The sequence below is a fragment of the Pteropus medius genome, unplaced genomic scaffold, assembly GCF_902729225.1.
Source record: "Pteropus medius unplaced genomic scaffold, Ma_sr-lr_union100, whole genome shotgun sequence".
Lineage (NCBI taxonomy): Eukaryota > Metazoa > Chordata > Mammalia > Chiroptera > Pteropodidae > Pteropus > Pteropus medius.
The window spans coordinates 4180738-4206691 of NW_024342466.1; the positions used below are offsets into that span (position 1 = coordinate 4180738).

Genomic DNA, 25954 nt, shown 5'->3' on the forward strand with positions numbered 1-25954 from the left:
GCCCTGGCCCACAGCCCGGCTGAGGCGCTGCCCGGGAGGCGGCCTGGTCAGCGCTGCCCACGGGCCCCGGAGCCCTGCCCAGGGCGAGCGCAGCGCCAGCCCGCGGCTGGCACCTGCCGGAGGCGGGAGGAAGCCAAGCCGGAAGGAGCCGGCCCCGAAGGAACGCGCCCCGAGCCCCAGACCCGGCTCGGGCAGACCAGGATCTGCCCCCAGGCTGGCCCCTTCCCGACAGCCGAGGAAGGCACAGGCCTCAGGCACAGCTGTGACCCTTGGCCCTGGGTCCTCGATCCTCTGTGCCTTCCAGGGTGACTGGCAAGCCGCAGCAAGGGGCCTGTTTGGCCCTCGTGTATGGGGGGGGGCACCCCCATTGTGTGTATGGGGAGACCGAGGCAGAAAGGTGAGACGCTTCTGAGGGGTGCCCGGCCCACCGCGGAGGGGCTCAGAGGCTCTGCCGGGTCTGGCCCAGCCCCTGCCTCCCCCCGACCTCAGAGGCCCCTTGCTCCACAAGGCGGGACGGTCGACCCCACTTTCCAGATGAGGAAGTGGAGGCCAGAGCAGGAGACAGTTGCTCAGGGCCATGCTGGTCATGGGCTGGGGCCATGACCGGTGGCTAGCGCCCAGGGCTAGGTGCCCGAGGGCCCCAGGGCTAGGTGACATCACCAGCCCCACAGAGGCACCCCACACTGGGAATCCCTGTTCTCATCAGCCAGCGCCCTGGCGGGCCCCGGGGCAGGGCTAGGGGGTGAGGGTCCTTCCCGTGGGGCCAGCGGTCACATCAGTGAGCTCGCCTGCACCCCGGGGGCCGTGTGTGCCATCTGTGGCCGGGCCAGCCGTGGGGGTGGGGGACCTTCCTAGCACAGGGCGGGGGGATGTTGGGAACAGGCCCGTGGGAATGGAAGCCGCAGAAATCCTGCGGCCAGAGCAGTAAAGCCCGTGAGTCAGGTTTGAACTCAAAGACCCAGAAGCTCGGCACACGCCCGGCTCTCTTGTGTGGTGCCAGAGGGACCGGGCCTCCCCAGGTTGCCCACCGAGCAGCCGGGCCGGGGCGGGGCTTAGGGTGGCCGGCGCAGCTGCTTCCTGCCACCTCCATCCCGGCCACAGCCCCTGCCCCCACCCAGCCCCTGCCCCCTCCGGCTTCTCTCTCATCTGGCCGGTCATCTCCCCACACACCTGGACCCACGTCACACCACAGGTGCGGCCTCCAGCTCTCCTGACCTTCCCGCCCCCAGCCCCTCACCAGCCAGCCCGCCTGGCCCGAGCTCCTCTCCGGACACCCCAGTGTATCCGGGTCAGCCATCCGCTCAGCCGCCTGCCGGGAGCAGGGGAGGACCGGGCTCTGGGACAGGCGTGGTGCAGCTCGGTGGCACCCCTCCCCACAGGCCCACCACAGGGTGGGCGTGGGCCCCTACCCCCTGCTGGATGAAGTGCGGGGAGCAGCAGCTGCAGGTGGGACCCCAAGCGCCCTCACCCTCCTCGGGGTGACCCCAGGCCGGCTCTGCCACCGGCCGTGCTGCCCCGTACATGGCGCTCCAGAGCCGGGAGGCCCCCTGCTCAGCTGGCTGTGCGCCCCCGCACAGGGGCAGGGTGTGGACGCCCACCCACCGGACCCACCTGGTGGAGGGGCCTGAGCTTCTCCAGATCCAGCCCCAGTCCGACCTCCACTGACCCCGGCCCCTGCTGGGCACCCTAGGGGCCCCTGTCTTCCAGGTGGGAGGGCTTCGCAGGGGTGGGGCTGCCGGCCAGGTGGGCTCACGCTCCCGTCCAGCTGCAGGCTCGGCTGCGGACCGCTGAGGCCCGGCTGCAGAGGTCGGAGCTAGAGCACAGCGTGGACCTGGAGGAGGCCCTGGGCCGGTTGGAGGCGGCCGAGCAGAGGTGAGGCTGGGCGGGCCGTCGGGGCTGCAGGGGGCTCGCCATCAGCACGAGGCAGCAGACCCCACTGCATCTTGGGGTTGGTGGCCAACTTCTTCCCAAAGTGACCCAAGTCGAGTTGGCCCGTGGGAGTCCGCTGCAGGCTTCGAGAGTAGAGGGAGGGGAAGGGGGAGCAGAGTGGAGTGGGGAGCAGGGACCAGCCCTGCGAGGCCTCGGGCGCGGGGTGCCAGTCCCACAGGCTGGGAGGGTCTCCCTGGCCCCGCTTTGCTGAGCGTGCCCACAGGCCCCTGATGCCTGCTGAGGCTGGTGCTCTGGCGGGTGCTGCCGCCAGGTGGCCTGAGCTGGCCGAGGCCATCAGCTGGCCCGGCCCGACCTGGATGGGTGCCCCTGGTGCTGCCCTGGACCCCACTCCTCACGCTTCCGCCCTGACCCCCCTCCCAGGACCCTTTGACCTCAAGCCACTAGGATGCCATGGTCAAGGGCTCATTGTTTACTGTGGGTGAGCATGTGTCACACCCAGTAGCCGCAGTGATAGCCTCAGCCCCTCCCCAGAGGTCGCTCCTGCACCCCCAAGCCCCAGGACACTTCCTGGAAGAGCAGGGTGTGTCTCAGCTGTCGGCCCTGGGGAGCCTGTCCCTCCCTCCCTCACCCTCAGGGACTGGAAAAGTGGGGGCAAGTGCTGAGAAGCTTTTTGAAAAACAGGTTATTTGGGGGAGGGGGGGCAATAAGCCAAGTGCAGGGGGATGCCCAGGAGGGAAGAGGGGCAGAGAATGTCGTGCTGGCTCTGGAGGGTGGGTCCCCCAACTTGGCAGGTTTGGGGCCCCTGACTGCAGCCACGTGCAGGCCCGTCCTGCGTGGACAAGGCCCCCAAGTCACAAGTCACCGGAGGCCACCCTCCCTGTCCGCACTTGCCCACAGCAGGGGCAGCACCTTCCTCCAGGCCGTGGCACCCTCGGCCAGGGGCCCCTATGTCCTGTCCCTCCGGCTTGTGTTGGGGTTCACCTCTGCACCTGGGACTGAGGAGTGGCCACGGTTGGGGGCGCAGAGCCAGGAGGGCTTGGGCGGGGAGGAGGGAGAGAACAGGTATCTCAGGGAAGGAGGGGCCCGGGGGCACCCAGAGACTGGCCTTGGTTTGGGGAGCCGCTGGGGGCCCACTGCAGGTAGTCAGCGCTGCTCGGGGGCAGTGCGGGGCTGCACACCTGAGCAGGGGTCGGCCGGGGCCTGGCTCTAAGGGGAGGCCCCCCGCCCGTGCGGTCTCTGCCCGTCCAGGAGCACCGGCCTCTCCCAGGTGAACGCCCTCCTGCGGGAGCAGCTGCAGCACATGAAGAAGGCCAATGACACGCTGGCCGAGGAGCTGGCCAGGGCGACCGGCAGCGTGCTCCACCTGCGGGGCGAGCTGGGCCTGCGGGAGACGCAGCGCTGGACCGAGAGCGAGGTGTCCCTGTTCCCCTGCCGAGGCCTACAGCTGGTGGGAGGGGCAGCGGCCAGGGGAGGGTGAACGGGCTTCAGCTGTGCTTCCGCCTGGGCCAAGGCCACTGGCCTCCTGCCACACCACGTCCCCCACCCAGCTTGGCCACCGCGGTCTGCGGAGTTGGGGACAGCGGGGCGCAGGCCCCCCTTGAGACGGCAGGATGCTGAGGCCAGGCTGGAGAGTGGAGCAGGGACAGAGCGATGCGGCTTTGGAGAGGGAAGGCCTCACCTGGCCACAGGTCAGGGGCCCCTCAGAGGAGCCCGGCCTGGCCAGCAGGGCCCCCGCCATGCCTGCCCCCAGTTCCCTGAGACCTTGAGCCCTTTGGGGCGTCAGGTGCCCTGCCCCCGACCTCATCGCAGGTAATCACCCGTGGCGGGAGCTCTGGACGGTCCCCCGCACCCCGCCGCCCCGTCCGCCCACGCCAGGCTCCTGTCCACTGAGCTCCTGCCCGCCGAGCTCCTGCCCGCCGTGTGGGTTCGGCCCGGGTGGTGCCGGCTTCTCAGGCGCTTCGCTCTGCCGGCCTGAGGATGGGCTCACTGGCCGGCGTGCGCCCTTGGCCTTTAAACACGTTCTCTGCATCTCTGGCCTCCGGTCTCTTGGATCCTGGCCGGCTTCTTGTCCAGGTAGCCTGTGCCGTCACTCCTGCCGCTTAGAGTCTCGGCGTTGACCTTGGCCTTCTGCGCGGCGACGTGCCTGTGGTTCCCTTTCCCTTTCCCTGAGCGGGGCTCCGCGGGGCTCTGCGTCTTCCATTGTTTCGGGGAAGCGGCCGTCGCTCCCTGCGCGCGGCCTCCTCACGCTCCCTCCCGTGCTTCTCAGACCTTCTTCCTCGCCCCGGGTCTGGAGTTAGATGATTTCTTCTAATCCGGCTTCCTGGTAGACGGCCTGCTTTCTCTTCCGGTGTCAGATCTCTGTTAAACTTGGCTTAAATCCCGAATATTGTGTTTTTTATCTTTAAGAATTCTGCTTGATTTTTTTTCCCAAATAGCTCATTCTTAACTCATATTTTCAAGCCTCTCATATACATGTCGATACATGTTAAAAACAGCTATTGGTCACCTGCGTCCGATGCTCAACTCTCCGAAGCTCCCGGGCTCTGCCTCCACGGCTTCTGCTGGCTCTCGATCCTGTGCTTTGTTTCTGTGTCTTCGGTGACATTTTCATTGTTGTCACCGAGAGTGCTGTTTTCCTTGGAACTTGGTGAAAATTCTTTGACACCTGGAGTGAACGTGGTATCTTCCGGAAAGGATTTGTACTTGCTTCGGACAGGTGTCTAGAGGTTCAGATGGTCTTTGGGGCCACGTTGAAGTCAATGTTTGAGTTTTCCGAAACCACCTTGAGTTTTCCGAAACCACCCCAGCTGTGTGAATTCAGGCCGAACACTGCGTAAAGGCAAAGGTGCAGCTCCAAAGCCACGGGCCAGCTTTCCCTCCGTCCAGCCTTAGTCTTTCTGGGCCTCGGTAGCGGACACGCCATGGACAGGGGCTCGTAAACATTTATTTCCCACAGTCTGGAGGCTGGAAGTGTGAGGTCAAGGGGCCAGCCTGCTTGGTGTCTGGTGAGGATCTGTTCCTAGTTAGCAGATGGCACCCTCTAGCACACCCGCACGTGGAGCAGGGGTGGGCAGCACTCTGGGGTCCCCGTGTAAGGACGCGGGTCCCACTGTGGAGGCTCCACCCTCATGGCCTCCTAGCCTCCCGAGGGCCCCACCTCCTGACACCGTCACAGTGGGGGTTGGGTTTCAGCAGATGAATTTCAGGGACACAAACATTTAGTGTGTGTGTCCTGCAGGCGTGTGCACGTGCGTCATTCACTCCCCTCTGGCACACCTTACACAGAGTGCAGCTTCGGGCGCCAGGTCTGTGCAAGTAGACGCCTTCACGGGTGGTCCCTGGGCTTTTCTCTCTCTCCCCTGAGCCTGCGGTCAGGGACGTGTGTCCGAGTTGCTCCATTTGGCCAAAGTTGCCATTGTCCCTCTGAGCGTCTGACTTCGCGGGTCCCGGGCCTGCGTGTCCCCTGCCGCGCTGGCAGACCAGCCTTGCGCTCAGGACCCCGTGAAGCCTGGAATCTGGTGCGTGTACCTGCAGCTCCAGGCAGGCCGGTCCCGCCTTCTGCTCCTCCCTTCACCAGGAGGAACCTGGGTGCCCCCTGCGACCACCCGATGCGGCGGTGGAGGGGTCACATGGACAGGGCCCGGGCATGAGGCACGAAGGGCTGTCCCTGCAGAGGGTATACAGCGAAGTGTTTGGGGCTCAGTGGGGGCACCGCAGACGTGGCGTCAGGGAGCGGGGCCAGCAAAGGCTTTCGGAGGAGGGCGTGGGCTTGAGAGCCAGCGGAGGGTGAGTGTGTTCGAGCCGACAGGTGGGGCTGCAGCTGTCAGGACAGCGGGGGCCCACGAAGGCCTTGGGCGCTTTGCTGATCCCTCCGGGGTCCTTGGGGGTCAGCATTCGTTCAGGACACAGCCGGGCGCAGAGAGTGGCAGGATGGGGAGGAGACACAGGACCTTCTGGCTTCTGCTTAGTGCCCTGCAAGGCTGGCACCGCTGACCACACATGGCCCTGTCCCGTCCTGCCCCTCCCAAGTCCTGCAGTGGCCTCCCCACCACCATCACTGCCCTCATTCCGGACCTCTGGTCTCATGGGGGGACTCCCCCCGCCCCTGTGAGCTCCGCCTGGTGAGGCTTCTGTCTCCCTGGCACCTTTAGGCCCAGGCCGCACACCTGGACATCTCAGGAGCCTGCACCGGCCCTGGAGAAGGGGGCAGAGCCTGTCCTCGTCCCACGTGGGGCAGGAGCCGTGGGCTGCAGAGGTGCCTCCGCCCCAGCCGGGGGACCAGGCTGAGTGGGGTCTGCTTCTGGGCCGGAGCGAGGTGTGGCCACTCCCCAGGTCCCCCGCATTCTAGAAGATAAGCCTGGGGAGCACAGGGGCGCAGGACAGACAGGTGATGCGGGTCCAGCCCAGGGACCCGGCTAGCATGGCATCTGGAAGAGCAGGTTGTGGGGACAGTGAACGGGTCACAGAGCTCCGCTCGCCTGCCAGTGCCTGGGCCTCGCCTGAAGCCAACACGAGCCTCTTGCTTCCAGACCGGGCGTTGTCGCGGGGGACAGCCCCGGGACTTCTTCTTGCTGTGGAGACAGGTGGCCGCGCTCCGTGCGCACCTGGCTGAGCTGCGATCAGCCTCCGAGAGGTGAGCCAGCCGCCCACTGCCCGGAGCCTGCCCGGGCTCCCTCAGGGTGGGGCAGGGGTCATCTGATGGGTGGGCGCAGGATCGGGCCCTCGGGACTCCTGCGGGCGTGGCGGTTCGGGCTCACGAGCCCCTCACCCAGCCGTGTTGGCCGTGGGTGGGCCCTGCAGGAGGGGTGGAGGGGTGAAGGGGTGCCGGGAGGGCGAGAAGGACAAACGGACGGAGTGAGCGGGGCAGCAGTGCAGGGGACAGATGGGAAGAGGGCGAGGAACTGCGTGGGTGCAGCTCTGGGCCCCTCTGGTCCTCACGGGCACGTCCCACGAGTGTCCCGGGTGGCCGAGGGGCCTGTCAGCACCCCGTGTGCACACGAGGAAACGGGCTCAGCCCTTGCCCACTGCTCAGCTCTGACCCAGCACAGAGGTGACCTCAGCAGGGGCTTCCCCTGGGGGTGGTGGGGGAGGGGCCCGCTGAGGGCAGAGAGCAGGGTCATGTGACCAGACCGGGCCCCTCGCAGCGCACTCAGAGCCTCCCAGGCTTAGCGTCCACCACTGCCCTGTGGCTCAGCGGCGGGTGCCGCCCTTGTCCCCAGGGGTCTTGCTGACCTGCGCGCGGATGCGGCCAGGACGGCCCAGCACCTGCACACAGCCTGCCTGAACCTCGAGTCCAACCTGCAGCTGTCGGCCCGCAGCGCGGCCGGCGCCCTGGAGCAGCGGCTGCGGGGCAAAGTGCGCGAGATGCTGCAGCTGCAGGGCCGCTGGGCCGCGGAGAAGGTGGCGCTCCAGGCCAGGTGGGCGCCCACAGGGGGCGGGGGGGCGGCGGAGGGGCGCCCCGTGCCCGCCATCTGCTGAGCAGCTGCGGTTCCGGGTCCTGGGCAGTCACCACGTGCCCCTTCGCCTCCCGAGTGTCACGCAGGGTCCTGCTGCCACCACACTCCCCTTGACGATGCACACAGCGCTGCACCCCAGTGCCCACGTGACACTCACGGGCAGAAGGGCCCAAACTCCTTAACCAGCCCGGAGGCCAAAGCTAGAGCCCCCCGCCCCCACTTTGAGAGTCTCAGGGGACACCGCGGGGGACACATGTGGACTGTCCTCGTGGCCGGTTCTGGAAGTGGACAGTCAGGCCTAACAGCACACACCCTTCTGGCCGAGGCAGACAGGGGCCGGGCCCACTGCTGGTGTGAATGAGACCAGGGCCGAGCTGAGGTCCGGGAGCAGGTGGGCGTGGCAGGCCCTGCACACAGAACCACTGTCGGGGGCCTGAAGTCTATCGAGCAGGAAACGGGAAGACACCTCCCTACTGAGGGCCCGACCTGTTGCCACTGGACGTGGTTCCCTAGACCCTGGGGGTCCCAGGCTCACGTGGCCACAAACACCCTGCCAGGCTGACAGTCGAGCCCACTGTGCCCCTGAGGGGCCGGGAGCACATGCCGTGTGGGGTGGCCCAGTGCATCCTGCGGGGGCAGCACCCAGAGTCTGAGCAGGGTACTCGGGGCCACAGAAAAGGAAGCCCAAGTGCCACTAGGGAGCCAGAAGAAGGTGGCTCCTGGGGCGGGGGGGACAGTGACATCAGTGTTAGCCGCGGTAGCGGCCGCGGTCCAGGTGGAGGGAGCAGCTGGACAAAGGCCCAGAGGTGAGCCGGCATCTGCTGTGCCTCAGGGGCAGGACCGAAGCCACTGGCCATGAGCCTGGAGGGCTGAGTCGGGGTCAGGATGCGGGCCTCAGATGCCGAGCTTGGGTCTGTGCTTTACTCCCAGACCAGCCAGGGCGTCTTCGGGGTCAGGATGCGGGCCTCAGATGCCGAGCTTGGGGTCTGTGCTTTACTCCCAGACCAGCCAGGGCGTCTTCGGGGCTCGCCCGCACCCGTGCTCTGTGCTGACGGCCCACCCCGCCCCGACTTCTCCCCAGACTCTCTGAGCAGACGCTGCTGGTGCAGAAACTCACAGGGCGAAACCCGGAGAAGGCAGGCGCCGTCCCCTCCCCCAGGATGGACGCTCAGAGGCCGGTGCGTGGGGCTGGGGAGTGGCGGCTTTGCGGCAGGGGTGTCTGCACCCACCGGGGGGCCTGCCCTGGCCAAGAGTCCAGGCACAAGGGAGGCTGGCTGGCAGTGGACGACCTGAAGGACGAGGCCGAGCCCCTGCCGTGCACCCTGAGCATCACCAAAGCGTGCGGGCCGCCTCCGGTCCCCGGGTACAGTGGCGGGTGGGCTGTAGGTCCCAGTGGGGCCGGCTGACCCGTGAGAGAATCTGGAAGGTCCCTGTTGGGCCACAGCCCTGAGCTTTGTCCACTGCCTCCCTCCCACCTTCTCCGCACCCTGAAGGTGGCCCGGGCGGACTTGGGGAGCCCGGAGCTGGCTCAGAGCAGCAGCACTGAACAGGAGGGGGCAGAGGGCCAGCTGACGGGTCCCCCCTGCACCGCGTCCCCCCACCGGGCCCGTCCCCCAGCTACCCTGGACGCAGTGCGGGCCGTGGACAGACGGCGGCGGCAGGAACAGGTGGGCAGCCAGGGCCCATGGGCACCAGCAGTGAGGCCAGTCCCCTGTCCCCACAGGGGCGGAGGGGTGAGGCCGCCAGGCTGTAGGTGGCCACTTGGGCCCGCCTGTGGTCCTCCAGGAGAGCTGACGGCCGCGTCCCCACGGCTGCGCCCAGCCCCACGGCACTGGGGAGGGGCTCGGGCCCTAGGTACAGCCTTCCTGGGGGAGTCAGGCCAAAGGCTGGAGGGAGCTCACAGCGCAGTTCACCCTGCAGGACCTGTGCCCGCAGCTGGAGTCCTCCCGGGCGGAGGCGGCCGGGCTCCGGGAGCAGCTGGCGGACAGGCAGCAGGAGCTGCGGGGCACGCGGCGGCTCCTGCAGGCACAGGCACGGGAGTGCGAGGACCTCCTGGACGAGCTGGAGGCGCAGAGCCGCGAGGCCCAGCGCTGCAGGGCGGCCAGCCAGCTCCTGGCGAGGTGACCAACGGCGGGGCTGGCAGGGCGGGCGCCGGAGCTCGTCGGGAGAGGGTCAGCCTCTCAGACGGAAGCTGCTCCTGGCGAGGCCGCCCGCCTTCCCCGTCGCCCCCTGCCAGGGCTGAGCCCCTTTCCCCCACCCGGTCCCATCTGGGCTGCACCTGCCGGGACTGACCCCCGCATGCCAGGCTCTCAGCATCCTGCTGCAAGCCGTGCTCCCCGCCTTCCGCCCGGGTCCACGAAGCCCCCTTCCCCTTCCCTCCCTGTCCACGGAGGGGGGGTGGAAGTCTCTGTCTGGTTGTGTGTTGGTGAATCGCGGAGCCCTCTGCTCTCATCCCTCCTGCCCGCCCCCCCCCCGGCTTCTCCATTTCTGGACTGGGAACAGGTTTGGGGAGAAGGGACCCCCAGAGGGACAAGGGAGCCTGAGGGAGGGGAGGCATACCTATGAGGCAGGCCAGGGCAGGGGTGGTCAGCCCGTGGGGTCGGGGATGTGTGGCGCGTGGACCTGGACACAGACCCCGTCCCGTCCCCTGGTGGCAGCTGGAGCAGGAGCGGGACCAGCTTCGGGAGCAGCAGAAGGCGCTGGAGCAGGGACAGGCGGGCGCCCAGGAGCAGCTGGCGCGGGCCGAGCAGCAGCTGGAGCTGGCGCGGGCCGAGCGCGGGGGCCTGGAGCAGCGGCTGGAGCAGTTGGAGGGGCAGGTGGCCCGGCTCCGGCATGAGAGGGCCCAGCTGCAGGAGCAGGTGCACCAGGTGAGGGGCCCGCCGGCCGCCCCTTCCTCTCTGGGCTGCGGTCAGTCACGGGCCACCTTACGATGTGGAACCAGCTTGGGACGCCAGGGCCTGCGACCCGCACTGCGGACCTGCACGCTGCTCAGAAGACGGCTGCCCGGTGGTGGGGGTCGGTCCGGGGGGCGAGTGCGCAGAGACCGCCACGCCCGGCTGCTGCCAGCGGGACGAGGCCCGGCGGCGCCCACACGCTCGGGGGTCCAGGGCTTCGCGGCCTCCTCCTGTCTCGGTCCCCTCCTTCCTGGACCACGTCCAGAGCGGACGCCCCAGGCTCAGCCGCTCACTCGCCTGTGCATCTGCCCCCAAATCTGGTGACGTAAATCTGTGCGGAGGAGCAGGCCAGGCCAGGGCGGGGCAGTGCTGAAGCGGTTTGGCTTTTTTCTGACCCCAGCCTCATGGGTCCACATGGAACCCTGTCCCTGCAGAGTCCTGGGCGCCCAGCGGCGTGCAGGCCCCACGGCCCTGTCACCCTTGGGACCGCTTAGGGTTTCTCAGACTCTGTCCTGCCTCTCGGCCATCGTTTTTAGCTGCAGTCTGCCTTGCCTTCAGTAAGCCAGGGCACGGTGCGGTGAGTTCTGACGGCCGTGTGCACCTGGGCAGCCACCACCGAGGTCGAGATGCAGAACTGTGCCTCCGGGCTGCAGGTTCCTGGGCCCCCGCCCCCCGCAGCCTCTGCTCTGCGAGTACCGAGTGCCACCCGCACCGGTGTCGCCTGGCGCTTCCAAGCTTCCCGTACGCGGAGTCACAGAGCACAGACGTGCTGAGTGCTGCTCTCTCTCGGCACGTTCGAGGGGCGTCGTGTGGTCAGACGCATCGAGAGCGTGTCAGGTTTCACTGCACAGCGATGTTCCCCTGGACCGAAAACCCGCGCTCGCTTACCTGGCCACCTGCAGCTGGGCACGTGGGCTGTTTCCGGTTTGGGGCCACAATGGACAAGACTGTGATGAACACGGATTCTCATTTCTCTGGGTAAATGCGTCGGAGTGAAACCGTGGGCACGCACGCGTCGGCCGTCACGAAGAACTGCCACATAGCTCCCCAGAGTGGCTCTGTCTCTTCGCTCTGCTGCCGGCAGCGTAGGGTCCCCCAGCCGCTCCTTGGCCCTGTCAACTTTGGGTGTCATCCGATCTTTTCAGCTCTTCCCTGTGTGTGAAGTTCTATGTCATGTGGTTGGATTGCATTTCCCTGATGACGAGTGATGTTGAGCACATTTTCATATGCTTGTTGGATATTTATAGACCTCCTTTTGTCTATTCAAGTCTTTCGCCCATTTTTTATTGGCTTTTTGTATTTTGGTTATGGATGCATAGGCGCTTTCACATAGCTCAGATACATGTACTTCGTCAGGTCGGCGAACTGAATATTTTCAAGTTTGTGACTTGCGTGTACATTTCCTTAATGGTATTTTTGATGGAGAGAGATTTTTAACTTTGGCAAAGTCCCATTAACGAAGTTTCTTAAAAACGTTATGGTTAGTATTTTCTAGGTCCTGTCTGAGAAATGTTTGCCTAGCCCAAGAACAAGAAAATATCATCCTATGTTGTCACCTAGCTGTCGCATTAAGTCCCCGATCCATTTCCCATTGATGTTTGTGCAGACCAGGTTCCCCAAGTCTGCTCTGCCGACCAGCAGCATCAGGTCACCTGGGATTTGTTAAAAGCGCAGATTCTTGGGCCCACTCCAAACCGCCTACATCAGAAGCTCTGTGGGCGGGACCCAGAAATTTGGATTTGAGCCCTGCAGGTGATCCCGACACACACCAGAGTGTGCGAACCACATGGGTACGGTATGAAGAAGGAACTGAAGGCTGTCGTCTTTCATGCTAATATCCAGTTGTTCTAGCAACTGGAACAGTTGTTTTTGGAAAGACTCTCCTTTCCCCCTTGAATTACCTTGGTGACTTGTTGAAAATACATGAGTCATGTAGGCACACAGATCATGTGGTTGATTTGCGCGAATCCGTGTTCTTCTTTCACCAAAACCACACTGTCTTGATTATTGTAGTTTTTTAGTAAGTCTCGAAATTAGGTAGTGTAAGTGCTTCAATCTTATTCTGCTTTTCCAAGATTGTTTTCTCTGTTCTAAATCCTTCGCGTATCCATATACATGGTAGAGTCAATTTGTACTCTCACCCCAAAAAAAGCCTGATTGGGATGGTGTTGATTTTATAGATCAGTCTGAGACGACGGGACATGTGAAGTATACTGAGCTGTCTGTTCATGAACATGGTATGCCTCCATTAAGTATGCCTCTACTTAATTCCTCTCGACTGTGTCTTGTAGTTTTCAGTGTGGGAGTCTTATACATGTTTGATTAAATTAATTCCTAGGTTTGATATTGTGGATCGTCTTGCTGTTTTAATTTCGTTTTCTCCTTGTTCTTTACTAGTATCTAGAAACATGATCTCATGTTATTACGTTTGAATCATGCGCCCTTGACGAGTGCACTTCCGAGTACCAGGGCTTCCCACGTGCGTCGTCACGTTGCCTGTGGATAACAACGGCTTCACCTCCGTTCTGATCTCAGTGCCTTTATTTCTCCTTTCTTTAAGGCCCTGGCTAAACGGCAGCAGAACAAAGCTAAAAGGAGGCGGTGACATTGGCCAGCCTTCCGCCAAATTCAATCACAGCGAGAGAATTCAGCATTTCACTCTAAAGTGTGATGTTGTCCGCAGGCTTTCTATAGATGCCCCTTATCAGACTGAGTACATTCCATTCTATTCCTAGTCTGCTGAGAGATTTCGTCATGAATGAGTTTTGAATTCTGTTAAACGTGTTTTCTGTATCTATTATATCTATTACATCGTTGTCCTCCTTATTCTGTTAATGTGGTGAATTGGTGAATTTTTAATATTAAACCAACCTTGCATTCCTGAGGTAAACCCTACTTGGTCATAAGTTAATAGACATTTTATATATTTTTTCTTTTAATTTCATAATATTTTGTTAGGGATTTTTGCATCTATACTCATGAGGATTATTGGTCAATAATTTTCTCTCGTTTTTTGTAATTTTTTTCTTGTAACATTTTTGTCAGATTTGGAATCAGGGCCTCATAAGTCGGGAAGTGTTCCTTCCTCCTCAATATACTGAAAGCGTTTTAAATTTTGTGTTATTTTCCCTAAATGTTGGTAGAATTCACTAGTGAAGTCACATGAGGCTGGAGTTTTCTTTGTGAGAAAAGTTTCAATAACAAATTCAATTTTTTAACAGATATAGGGCTACTCAGATTTCCTATTTATTCTTGTGGCTTTCTTCTTCTGCATTTGATAATTTTGCTTGTGTTGTTATTATCATTCAGTTCAAACTATTTTCTCATCTTCTATGTGATTTCTTCTTTGATCACTTAGATGTATATTGCCTAATTTCCAAATGTAGGGGTTTTCTAAATATCTAATTGTTTTCCATTTCTAAGATTCCATTTTGGAAAACACACTCCATATTATTTTAATGGGTTTTCTAAATATCTAATTGTTTTCCATTTCTAAGATTCCATCATGGTCAGAAAACACACTCCATATTATTTTAATGGGTGTAAATGTATCGAGGTGTGTTGTGTGGCCAACCTATTGTCTTGAACATTCTGTTGTCATGTGAAGGGTTATGCTATCGGTGAGCGCAGTGTCTATAAATATTAAGTAAGTCTAGTGACTTGATAGTGTTTAAATCTTCTATGTCCTTACTGGTTTTTGTTTATTTGTTTGCCTTGGTTTATTTGGCTGGTTGCTTTTGTCTCCATATTCTATCAGTAACAGAAGGGCATTAAAATCTCTGTGATTGTGGAAATGTCTGTGTCTGCCTTTAGTTCTGCCCATTTTTGCCTTATATATTTTGAGTTCCTATTATTGCACTGCATACATCTTTAGTATTTTATGTCTTCGTGAGAACTGACTTTTTATCATGATAAAACATCCCCTCCTATCTCTATCAATACTGTTTTTACTGTCATCTACTTTTTCTGATATTGATGCCCCACCCCCCGCCCCTTACTCATAAGCTTGCTGAAGTCATAGGTCAAGTTCTCAGGCTTTTAGCTAAGGCTTTGTCCTTGGCTCCTAAGGCCCTGGGGCCTGTGCTACTTAGCAGCTAGCAGACACCACAAGGGGGCGTCTGCCGTAGAATGTCAGGCTCACTGAACAGTCTTCATCATCAGGAGCAAAACGTTCTGGTCTTCACGTTTGAAGAATATTTTTGCTGGGTATAGAATACGAGAGTAGCCATTATTTTTTTCCAGCCTTTCAACTTTCACTGTTGCTCTTTGGAAGTCAAACGTAGGTCTTTTTGTTTTTTCGGTTAAAGACGATGTGTATGTATGTGGTTCCCGGCCCCCGACCCCACTGATTTTTAAAGATATCTTTCTTTAGTTTGGTATTCAAAAACTTTACTAAGATAGATCTACGTGACATTTTCTTTGTATTTATCCTTTTGGGGAACTATGGCTCACTTTACATCTGTGGCTCGATTTGTTAGATTTAGAAAATCCTTGTCCAGCATCTGTTCAAATATGCCCTCTCCTCTCCCCCTGCAACCCTAATCATACGTACACTGGGCCTTTCTACCTCGTCTCATATCTGTTACAATTTTCGGTGTTTTCCATCTTGTTTTCCTCTTCATGATTCAGTCTGAATACATTTTTTTTGCTTATCTTCCAGATTCTTAGTCTTCCAATCTGTCTAATCTGTCATGGAACCCCTTATATTTATTAATTTTGATTATTCTTCAATTATGTTGTTTATATTTAGTTTCTAGTTCTGTTGCAAAATTCTCCATCTTGCCATTCATCTTCTTAAACATTTAATCACAACTATTTTAAAGTCCGTGTCTGATGACTCTAATATCTGGACGGCCAAGGAGGCAGGGGGAGTCCGGTTTTTTTTTGTTGGTTTTTTTTTATGTTCTTATATATGGTTTTTGCCATATAATCTTATCTCCTGATAGGCCTGGTAATGTTAACCAAATGCCAAATATCATGCACACAATAAAATGATAGAAATAATTGGACGCTGCAAGTCTTCCTCCAGAGAGGACTGACTTCCGATCCTGGCAGGCAATGACAGCAGATGATCGTCGTGACCAGGTGCTTCAAGCCTGGGCTCCAGGCTTATTAGGGAGGGTCTATTTCTGACTCACCCCTCCTCCTGGAGCAAAGGCCTCTGTGGCTATGACTGGAACCCTGGCCTGTTTTGGGGGGCCCTTTTGCTTTGATGGCTCTGAATTTGAGTTTTTGGACCTCTAAGGCCATAGTACTGCCAGGAGCTCTCCTTGGCTTCCCAATTTCTCAACCAATGAGGAGGGACGGGGGACCAGCTGGTGGGCCCATCCATGTTCCAAGCTCTCGGCTCCTTCCGTCCAGCTGCCCGGCGGGTCTCTGAGGCCTCACACAGATTCCGGGATATGTTTTGTCCAGGTTTTTGTGACGATCTAGGTGGAAGTGTTCCTCTCCAGTAACCCGGCTCCCTGTCACCTTCTACTGCCATTTCTGCACAGTGTTTCCTGTCCTCTGGACCCCTGTGGCCCAAACGAGGTCAGCTGGGAGTGCTCAGTTCAACGACTCCTCCGTCATGGCCACAGGAGTGGAGGTCCCCTCCACTGTGCGTCTCTGAGGCCCAGTATGTCTTCTGTCCACTCCCCTCCCCTACCTTCTCCTCCAGGCCATGCTGCTTGAGGTTGCTTCTCCTGAGGCTTTGTTTTCCCTTAACTGGTCCCCCCTCCCCGTCCCACACTCTCTCCGCTGGACTCTCCCTTCCCTTCTCCTGTAGGTCACATGCAAGAAACAGGCCCTGGAGGAGCACCTGGCCCAGAGCCTGCAGGACCGGGAGGCCCAGATGGACACTCTCCAGAAGGCCTTGCAGGAGAAGGGGGCCTTGTCTGAGGAGCGGGCCCAGCTGCTGGCCGAGCGAGAGGCCCTGGAGAGGCAGAGCCAGCTCACGGCTGAGGAGGCAGCTGATCTCAGGTACCCGGGGGCTGAGGGGCAGGGCATGTCTGTACGGCCTTGCCCTCAGCCCACCGTGTGGCAGGGGCGGGGCACTCACTCAGGGCTAGCGTGTCTATGTGGGCGACAGGCTGCGAGTGAGGTGCCACCACAGTGCCCATGGCAGGGGACGTCGTGGAGAGGTTAATCCAGTGAGAGCCCTGGAGGGGCCTTCCTCAGAGAGGCGGCTGCGCTGCCCAGTGGCGGAAGAGAGCCGTGGAGTGTCTTGCTCACAGATCTGCAAAGTTCGGGGTACATGCGGCTTCAGGCGAGGCTGGATCCAGGCGCGCCCGCAGCGTCCTCAGAGTCCCGCCTCTCCCCTCAGTGCTGCTCGGCGCGGAGGAGGTTTTGTTCTCAGGCAGGTGCTGGGTGAGAGGTGGCAGGATGGCCGGTGGCCACTCCAGGCTTCCCCGTCGAGCAGACGGCGTGCCCTTCTCCCCACAAAGCCCGAGAGCTGCTGCCGTTGGCCACCTTCAGCCACCTGACATCCTTGAACCAATCCTGGAATCGCAGGCTTAGACCGGCAGGCCGGGGTCACATGCCTGTCCTTGGAGTCGGGAGTGGTGCCAGCCCCAAGGAACCATGATCTGAGGGCGGGGCAGAGTGAGCACCAAAGTCCCCCCGGGGGGCACCTCCAGAAGATGTGGAGTGGGCACTTTGGGCAACACCGGGGTGCCCTGTGGGCTGTTGCCTGGTGAGCCGAGCTGGTCCCGAGGCTCCACAGAAATCCAGCAGCGGACGGCTTTGTGGGCCCTGGGGCCCCTCTCAGGAGCAGCTAAGGGTTTCGTGGACAGAGTTCCTCCTGGAGTTCCAGAATCTGGAGGTGCTGAGAAATCTGTGTATCTGGGTCACCTTCACAGACAAACCTCCAAATGGAAGCTTGTGCATAAATCAGGGTAGAAAGCCTGACCAAGCCTGCTGGGGGCTGTCAGGAGCAGAGGGCCCCATGCCCTGCCCATGCTGCCTCCCGGGCCCCCGGGTGCTCGGGAGAGCAGGGCTTCAAGGCCTCTCCTCCTGCCAGCATCAGCTCCTGGGCCACAGGCTCTGTCAGAGGCTATCGGAACCGGGTCCTGCCCGACCTTGCCCTGACGTCTGCACGGAGCAGCCCCACATCCCCCAGGCAGTCACACGCCCACTAAACAGCATTTCGTGATGCCCAGTCCAGGCCTCTGCTGACAGGACTTGTCCTGAAACCACAGCTGCCCGACACACACGGCACTTATCCGGCTAGCTCGCTGGGGCCAGAGGGTCTGACTGCCCGGTTTCAGGGAGCGCCCAGGGAGCGGTGACACGTCTCGGTGTGACAAGCCCTGCCCCAGCTCCTCCCGCCTCCTGACGAAACCTCCCACAGCCAGAGGACCCTGGGTTTGAGGTCCTCCAGCCCCCACTCCCAGGCCCTGACCAGGCTGCAGCTCTAGGACCCCTTAGCTCACAGGTGCCGGCACGCTGGTCAGCCCTCAAGGTGGGCTGGGTTTTAGCCTGCGCCCCAGCTGCTCGCCCTCTCTGTCCACGTGGGAGGCTGAGCTGCCCTGGGCTTCCACAGAGGGACTGGCCACCTTTCAGGTTCCCAGGCCTCTTGCAGCTCTTGAGCAGCAGAGGTCCCTTCCCCCAGGGGTGACCTGAGGGCACATGGGAGGGGAGGGCTCCAGGTGCACCTGGAAGGATTTTCCGCAAGCAGAGCTGGGGAGAGCGGTCCAGGCCGAGGGAGCACAGGGAGCTGGCACCACGGGGGACGGGGCGCCACGCAGCGTGGGCGGGGCATCACAGGGGCGGGGCGCCACGCAGTGTTGGGGGGTGAGGCTGGAGGGGACCCAGATATCAGAGAAGGGAAGTTTCTGGGCTCTGCAGACATTGGGGAGCCCCGGAAGGTGCTGATGCACCCAAAGGCGGCAGCAGCGGGCAGGGAGGCCCAGCGAGACTGGGCGAGGGCCCACGGCCTCCCCGACCCACCAACTCGCATGCGGCTGTGCATTTGCTGTTGGTGTGTTCACGCGGGTATTGCATTGAGCGTGGAGTGCCCGTGAGTTTCTTGGTCACCTATGTCACCCAGCACAGCAGAGCATAGTAACAATTAAAACGTGCTCACTGGCTGGTTGACAGATTGGCTGTCAGAAGTTCAAGCCACTTCATCGCCCTCTCCAGAGGTGGGCGCTGGTGTCGGCTGCCGCCTGTCATTCTGGGTGTTTTCTGGGCATTGGCATCTTGTGTACAGGGACACGGGCAGCTTCTGCATTTCTGGGGGTCATGCCGTGTGTGGTCCTGTTTTCGCTTTTCCAAGCAACGCTTTCTGTGTCAAGAGCATAGAGAAGAGAGTTTCCTCATCCTTGTTACAACCGACGAGTGCACCAGTTTCTAAAGCAAGCTGCCCGCTCAGCGCTGAAGCCGAGTCCGGTTAACATCCTGTGTGCAGCCACAGAGAACGTCCTTGTACGCGCATTGTTGGGTTTTGTGTGTTTCTAACGAACTGACACCTAGAAGTAGAATTGCTGGCTCAATGATAGGCACACTTTAAGTTTTGGAATTCCCCCCTACCAAAGGAAGTGATCCTCACACACTAAGCAACTCCGGGCATCACCAGTACTTTGATCTTTTGGTAATCTAATGCATGATCGAGAACGATCGATGGCTGTGATTAGAATCTCCTTGAATACTGGTAAGGTTGAGCAAGTTTCGCGTGTTTATTCACCATTGGTGGAGTTTTGTGTAAATAACAGTCATTTTTTCTCATTTTTCTGTAGGATCCACTGACTTTCTGTCATTGATTGGTAGGAGCTCTTTGTATATGATGGCTATTGACCCTTTGTATAGTCAGTGCGGTTTTTTTCCCTCCAAGTCTACCCCTTGTCTTTTAAGTTGGTTTTCTGCGTAAAAGCTCCCTGGCCCTCTCTTTAATTGTGCTTAGATCTGTCCGCATCTATTTTTGTCTTCTAGCCTTTGTGTCTCGCTTAAAAAGGAAATTATAAAATACTCTTCTGTATTTTTTCTACTGCTTTTATAGTGCTGAGTTGTTTAGCTGTTCGGTTTTTTTCTTTTGCATTTAGCTCTTAATCCACCTGAAACATGTTTTGAGTAAGGTCCGATTTGTTACTAGAGATTAAAAAGGAGCGCAGTATCCCCTGTTTGTCCTCCGATCCACCAGCCTGGCCTTGGCCGGCACCGTTCTGCCATCCGGCGAATGGGCGTGGCCCGGCTCTCGTGGGCAGGGCCGCCTGGGTGACTTGCCCGCTGTGTGATGCTTCTCCGTAGGGCCGAGCGGGACTCACTGGAGAGCAGCCTTGTGGAGGCTCGGCAGCTAGCAGCGCAGCTGCAGACACAGCAGGAACAGCTGGAGGGAGAGGCCCAGAGCGCCCGGCTCGCTCGGCAGGCCCTGCAAGGTGCTCCGTGGCCCCCTCTGCTCCAGTCTCCCCACGTGGGCCCAGAAGGCCCCTTCGATGGAGCTCACTCCCAGATGTACTGCTCCCACTGCCCGGGCCCCCGGTGGCACAAACACAGAGCTCATGCGGCTGAATGGGTCCCACCACCGTTGTCTGTGGGGTGGTCCCTCTCCCACCTGCTTCCAGCCCTGGCCCGAGGCTCAAAACTGGCCTGTGGCCACAGGGTCAGCATGCAGCCCCTGCCCTGCGCTCCCAGCCCTGCTCAGCCCACCCTGCCACGTTCAGACCACCCAGCCCCTGGGCCTGGCCAGGGCAATGGACGGTCAGGACACATACGCTGCAGTGGGGCTCTGTCCCCGCCACCCTGGCAGCCTCCTCGGGGCAGGTGGCTGTCATTTCTTGGGGCCGTCACTCCACAGGGAGCTTGCAAGGGCCACAGGGGGTCCCATGGTCTGGGGGCCTTGCGACCAGTCCTCGACGTGTGTGTCACTTCGCAGTGGAGATGGAGCAGCTGAGAAGCAGCTGGGAGGTCGAGGAGATGAAGCTGCAGTGGGACGTGGGGCGGCTCCAGCAGCAGGTGGCACAGCAGGAGCGGGAGGCACAGCTGGCCCTGGAGAACCAGGCGCTGACCCACCGTGAGGACCTGGCCCGGCTCCAGAAGGAGAAGGTCTGCCTCCCCGGGGGCCCCCAGCGACCCGGTGGCTCCCAAGGGTCTACCAGAGAACAGCGAGCTCTCGGGCTGGGGTGCTGGGGGCAGAGGTGCTGGGGGCAGAGGTGCTGGGCCACGCTGAGGCTGGGGGCAGAGACGACTCCTCACAGGCCGAGTGCACACTTAGGTCACGGGGCCTGAGCATGTGTGGGGCAGGTCCTCTCCCTCAGCGGGGGCCAGAGCCGGGCCCCCGGCTGCAGTCTGAGGCCCCGCAGCCGGAGGGAGCTCCGCCGCCTGCCCGGCCATGCCACTGTTCACTCCTGTGGGCCTTGCTGGTGGTGTGTCCACGTGCCCTGTGTGTCAGTGGGGCTTGGCGCACTCTGCAGGCTCAGGAAAGTTTTGTGAACCGTTATTTAAGTGTGGGCTGGTGAGGTGGAGGCCCAGGGAGCCCCGTGCAGCTCTGCCTCAGTGTCACTGTGTGTAAGACAAGGGGCACGCAGCTGGCGGGACCGAACCACCCCTGGGGACCCGTCCTGCCCTGGCGTCCGGGAACCAGGTCTCGCCAGGACCACGTGCACACGCTGGTCCCATGTGTCCTGACCTGTGCAGGCCTCACGGCCTGTTCCTTTGCCTCGGCCCAGGAGACCCTGAGCCTGTCTCTGACGGAGGAGAAGGAGGCGGCCGCACGGCAGCTGGAGCGGGAGAAGGAACTGGTAGCAAAAAGTGCAGCCAAGAAGGAAGCCTTGGAGGAAGAAATTCAGAGCCTGAAGCGCGAGCGGGATGAAAGCCTCCTCCATCTGGAATGCGAAATGCAGCAGGTGAGGCCACCAGGCGGCAGGGTCCTCACGCCCACCTCGCCGCCCCCTCTGACCCCGCAAGAGGACGTGTGAGGGTGGCCTTTCCGTGTCACTGCTGCCGTAACGCGGGCCACCCACAGCGCTCCTGGAGGAAGTATATCCGCCCGTCCACACATCTCCCTGTCCATCCATCTCTTCATCCGTTCGTCAGCCCATCCATGCACGGATCCATCCGCTCATGCATCCGTCTGTCTATCCATCCATCCACCCGTCCATCCATCATCCATCCATCCGTCCATCCACCTATCCATTTATTCATCCATTTGTCTGACCATCCATCTGCCCATCCATCCGCTCATGCCCTCACTTGTCCATCATCTGCTCCTGCACTCACTTGTCCATCATCCGCTCATGCACTCACTTGTCCATCATCCGTGCATGCACTTGACTATCTATTCTGTCCACACACCCAGCTGTCTACCCACATCCATGGCCGTGTATCCACATACTCGGCGTCTGTGCCCACTCCTGACCTTTCATCTACCCACCAGTTTGCTTAAACGTCCATCCAATGATCCATCCATCCAACCATCCATCCACACAACTGTCCATCCACTCATCTGACCATCTACCCATCTATTCACTTAAATAGGCTCCTCTCTGTCCACACACTCAGCCATCCACTCATATGCACCATTCGTCCAGGTGTCTGACCATCCATTCATCCACCCGATCCGCCAGCCAGCCATCAGCGTGTCCAACTGTCTGCCACTCCCCCGACCGTCCTGCAGGCTGTGGGGGGTCAGACACGGGGCGTGTAAAAGCTACTTCTGAGTCCAGATCCTCACTATACTGTGACAGCACGAAGCACTCACTGTTCTGTGAACTGGGCAGAGAAGTAAACTCATTCACATGATGTCACACAGAGCGACAGGACTGTCGGATGTTGGCACAAGTGACAGATCGCAGGGGAGGAGTTACAGTAGCTGGAGTAGGCAAGGTCTGTCGTCAGACCCGCCGTGTTTCTAGTTCGATTCTCAAACACTCTGAGGTACTTGCTCTTATCAGCCCCATTTTACTGGGGAGAACAGTGCGGCCCGCAGACGTGACCGCCTTGCCCAGGGCTGCACGGTGCCCGGCTGGGCGTGGGGTCCGTGCTCTCGGGAGGAAAAGGCTTTGCATCTGTGGCGGCCTTTGGGGGGCGACCCTAAAGGAGGAACGGGAGGCCGTCACGTCGTGCGGGAAGGGCATCTGCAGAATGCCTGGGATGGCGCGAAGCTCTGCGCAGAGCCCGTCGGGTTCGACAGTTCACCCGACTCAGAACTCGCGCAAGGGCAGCACCTGCGATCCCAGGTTCATTGTAAAGGCCGTGAGCCGCGGCCAGCCCGACGAAGGGACACGCGGGGCGAGGTCTGTCCTGCTGGAGTCACTGCACGTCACCTGGGCCCATCAGGGCACTCGGGCCCCGAGGGTTCCTCGCGGGGGCGTCACTGGCGGAATTACTGGCTGGTGGCAGAACTCGGTCCCCACCTTTCCCTGAGGCTGGGAGGCTGGGTTGTTGCTATTGCAAACGTTACGAACAGTGGCCGCTGACCCCAGCACGTCCGCAGGCTGCCTCCTCAGTGGCCCGGGCGTCGAGTGACATCGAGGACCATCGCCAAACTCTGTCCTCCTCCCTTAGTGACGTGGGGCGTTCTTGGAGGGTCAGGACCATTAGTGGTCCCCAGTCTGTGCTCTGTAGAAGGCGCCGCCCGGAGGGACTGGGGCTCTGGGGAGGAGGTGTCTGTGACGCCCCTGAGCAGGAGCGGGTTTGGGGCAGGTGCATGGTGGCGAGGGGGCCGGGCGCCAGTGGGGCAGCTGCCCCGGCACAGGCGCAGAGGCTGGACCCTGTCCACCCCCTTGGGACATGGCCACCTCTGGGGTGCTGCCCCTTCCCGGAGCGGGGGCCGGAGCCAGGAGCACGCCACGCCCCTGCTGGGGCTTCGGCGCCCACGCGGCCCCGTCCGTCCATCGTGCAGGCCCTGACCCTGAAGGAAGCAGAGGGCAGCCTGCTGCAGGAGGCGCTGTCCACGGCCACGCGGGACCTGGAGCAGGCGCGGCAGGAGGCACACGGCCGGCAGGAGCGAGCAGAGGTGAGCCCCGCGGCTGTCAGCTGCACACAGGCACCTGCCTGGCAGACCCCCAGATGCGCCTCTTCCCACCTGGTCCCGGGGGCACCTCCCAGCCCCCGAGCCTCAGTTTCCCGTGGGCATCTCTTGCTGGGAGGGACGCTGTCTTCATGAGATGGAAAGGCTGGGTGAGCCAAAGCTGGCGGGGGTGCTGAGGGAGCCGGTCCCTGCCCGCCACGGCCCCCCACGGGCCCCAGGAATTCCAGAGGCCAGAGGGGAGAGGGCCTGGGGAGCACGTGAGCAGCAGCGAGGGGAGCTCCACGGCCCCGGCTTTGCTAGTTCGTGCGCCTGAGCACAACTGCAGGAGACGCCCAGGCCTCTCACGGCTACTACAAGGAGGCCGGCATCTACCTGAGGCAAAGCCGCGCCCGGAGGGCACCCACCGAGCGAGGCCATGGGCTGGGCGAGGCCAGTGGACAGGCAGGGGGCCCGGCCCCACTCCCTCCAGCCCTGCCCACTCGGCCCTGCTGGGCCAGCGCCACGCCTCTGCTCCTGCCTTCGTCCCTCCAGCCCTGGTCACTTCCTGTGTCCACGCTGCTTTTTCATTTTTAACACAGGAGGTCCTGGCTCCCCCTGGTCCCGGTGTGTCCCAGCCCGGGGCACAGGTCGGATGCTCCACAGGTGGTAGATGAATGACTAGGAGTCAGTGAATGAGTGTGTGACTGGGTGAGGACCAAGGTTCCAGGCCAGAATTCACTTCCTGAGCCGAGCCGCCGGCTGGTTGCGGGGCTGGGCAGGTGTCCTGGCTCAGGAAGGCCACGCGTTTTCTCTGAGCTGCCGGACAGCTGGGCAGGGGTTCCGTGCAGTGGGTGAGAGGGGGCTGCCAGGTACTTCTCCCCTCTCTGCTGACGGGCAGCCCGGACCCCCATCGCTGGGCGGGGCGGCGGGGAGCTCCTGGCACCGGGAGAGCCGGGGGCCCCTCTGTGGGCACAGCCGGGGTGTGTGGGGGCCCCCTGGGGTTGCTTTCCCCTTCCTCTGCCCCGACGCAGCTGCTCCAGCAGGCCCTGGGAGCTGACCCTGGCTCTGAGGACCCTCCCTCCCACTGGCCATGTGTCCCCTGGGCTGCGGTGACCTGCTGGCCAGCAGGCTCTTCAGGGACCTCATTAAGAATCCTTTTGCCACTTGGGCTTGGAAAATCGAAATTAAAACCTGCTGAGAGGGGCGGGGAGGAGGGATGCCAGCCCAGGAACACCAGTTGTGGGTGACATAAGAGTGAGCGTCCCTGGCCGGGGGAGGGGCTCCCAGCCTGAGCCCTGTGGCCCACGAGCCTCGCGGGCGCCCCCCAGGCACACTGAGCACCACCGGGCCATCCCGGGCTCACAGCAGACCTGCTGTCCGAGGTGACGCCCGCCCGTGGAGAGGGACAGCAGCAGTAGGGACAGAGGAGGCTCCCGCACCAAGGGCCGGAGCAGGGCCTGAGAGAGCCCACCCCAGCCCGCCCGAGCCCCGAGCAGTGGTCCGCAGAACCCCGCCGGGGGGGGGCCAGCCCGTCCCCGGAGACCACGTGCCAGCCACAGTATAGGCTCCTGGGGCTCCCGAGAGCATGAAGCCACTAAGAAAAGGTCAGGCCACCCTGCATCCTGGCAAGAGGCCTGGCCCAGGCCGGGGGCCCAGGTGAGCCGGTGGCGGCCTGGTTCTTTGACGATGGCTTCGAGCCCTGCTGTGACCCCCGCCTCCTCCCCGTGCCCACTGGCTGGTTAGTGCCGGAGAGAGTGGCTTGGGTGCTGGGGCCTCAGGGAAGTGGGTTCGGGCCGAGCCGAGTCCCAGATGGGTGTGGCTGCCTGGCCCCTGCAGGAGACACAGGCGTGCAGAGCTGGCAGGGACCGTGGGCTTCCCTAATCCCACTCGTCCGTGTGGAAATTCAGGAAGCCGAGTTCAGGTTGACCGAGGGCTCCTGCGCTTGCTTGGCCTTGGGGACCAGGCCGTCCCTCACACCAGCTCTCCCTTCCCCCGGCCCCTCAGTGTCTCCTGGGCTGGGATGTGGCCTTGCTCTCCCTACGCTGATGGGGGAGGCCCCCTGCACTGGCCGCAGAGGATGCCCCAGGCCGTGGGCTCACGGGGTGTGGGTGCTGCCCCCCAGCCCCTGTGCCTGGCAAGCCTCCGAGGGCGGAGGCTCGACCCTGAGCTCCTGGGCATGAAGGCCAGCCCCCCGCCTGGCTGCGGAGCCTGACCCCAGTGTCACTTGAGGCCAGGGCCTCCTTTCGATTGCCAAATAGCCATTCCTGGCCCCTTGCCACTCAGCAAAGGGGCTTGACAGCAGTGTTGAGGCAGGCAGGGTGTTCGTGCTGAGAACTCTGCCCTGGCCTGGCAGCCCAGACACCCCGGAGGACGGACAGGGGGCCCATGGGGCCCAGAGTCCCCTCGCCCCGGGGGGAGCTGCCCTTCACCACCGTGCCTCCTCGGGGCCAGTGGCCTTGGCTATGGTCACCAGGCTGCCTCTGGCCCCTGCCCATCTTGTGCCCGTCTGGTCCCTGGACACTGTGTGGCTCCCTCACGGGCCTGAGCAGCCTGCCGGGTGCCCATGCCACAGGAGGCCCCTGGTGCCTGAGCCGCTCACTGCCCCCCGCAGGCCACCATCAGCACCCTGACCGCGGAGCTGAAGGCCCTGCAGGCCCAGTTTGAGGACGCCATCTCCACCCACCAGAGAGAGGCCGCAGCGATGAGCCAGGGGCTCCGGGACATGGCGGCTGAGCGGAACCTCGCAGAGAGAGAGGTGGGGGTTGGTGGGAGAGCGGGGAGAGTCGGGG

At 61.3% G+C, this 25954-nt stretch overlaps 1 protein-coding gene across 1 annotated transcript in view; it reads left to right on the forward strand.

Moving 5' to 3' along the window:
* CROCC2 (ciliary rootlet coiled-coil, rootletin family member 2) overlaps nt 1-25954 on the forward strand; it is a 47911-nt gene that overhangs the window by 1853 nt on the left and 20104 nt on the right. The window contains 13 exon segments of the mRNA XM_039861612.1: nt 1766-1872; nt 3139-3304; nt 6420-6523; nt 7110-7307; nt 8428-9013; nt 9267-9466; nt 9895-10213; nt 16008-16201; nt 19466-19593; nt 20091-20260; nt 20884-21060; nt 23058-23171; nt 25777-25920. Coding sequence (XP_039717546.1) covers nt 1766-1872; nt 3139-3304; nt 6420-6523; nt 7110-7307; nt 8428-9013; nt 9267-9466; nt 9895-10213; nt 16008-16201; nt 19466-19593; nt 20091-20260; nt 20884-21060; nt 23058-23171; nt 25777-25920 — 2607 coding nt within the window.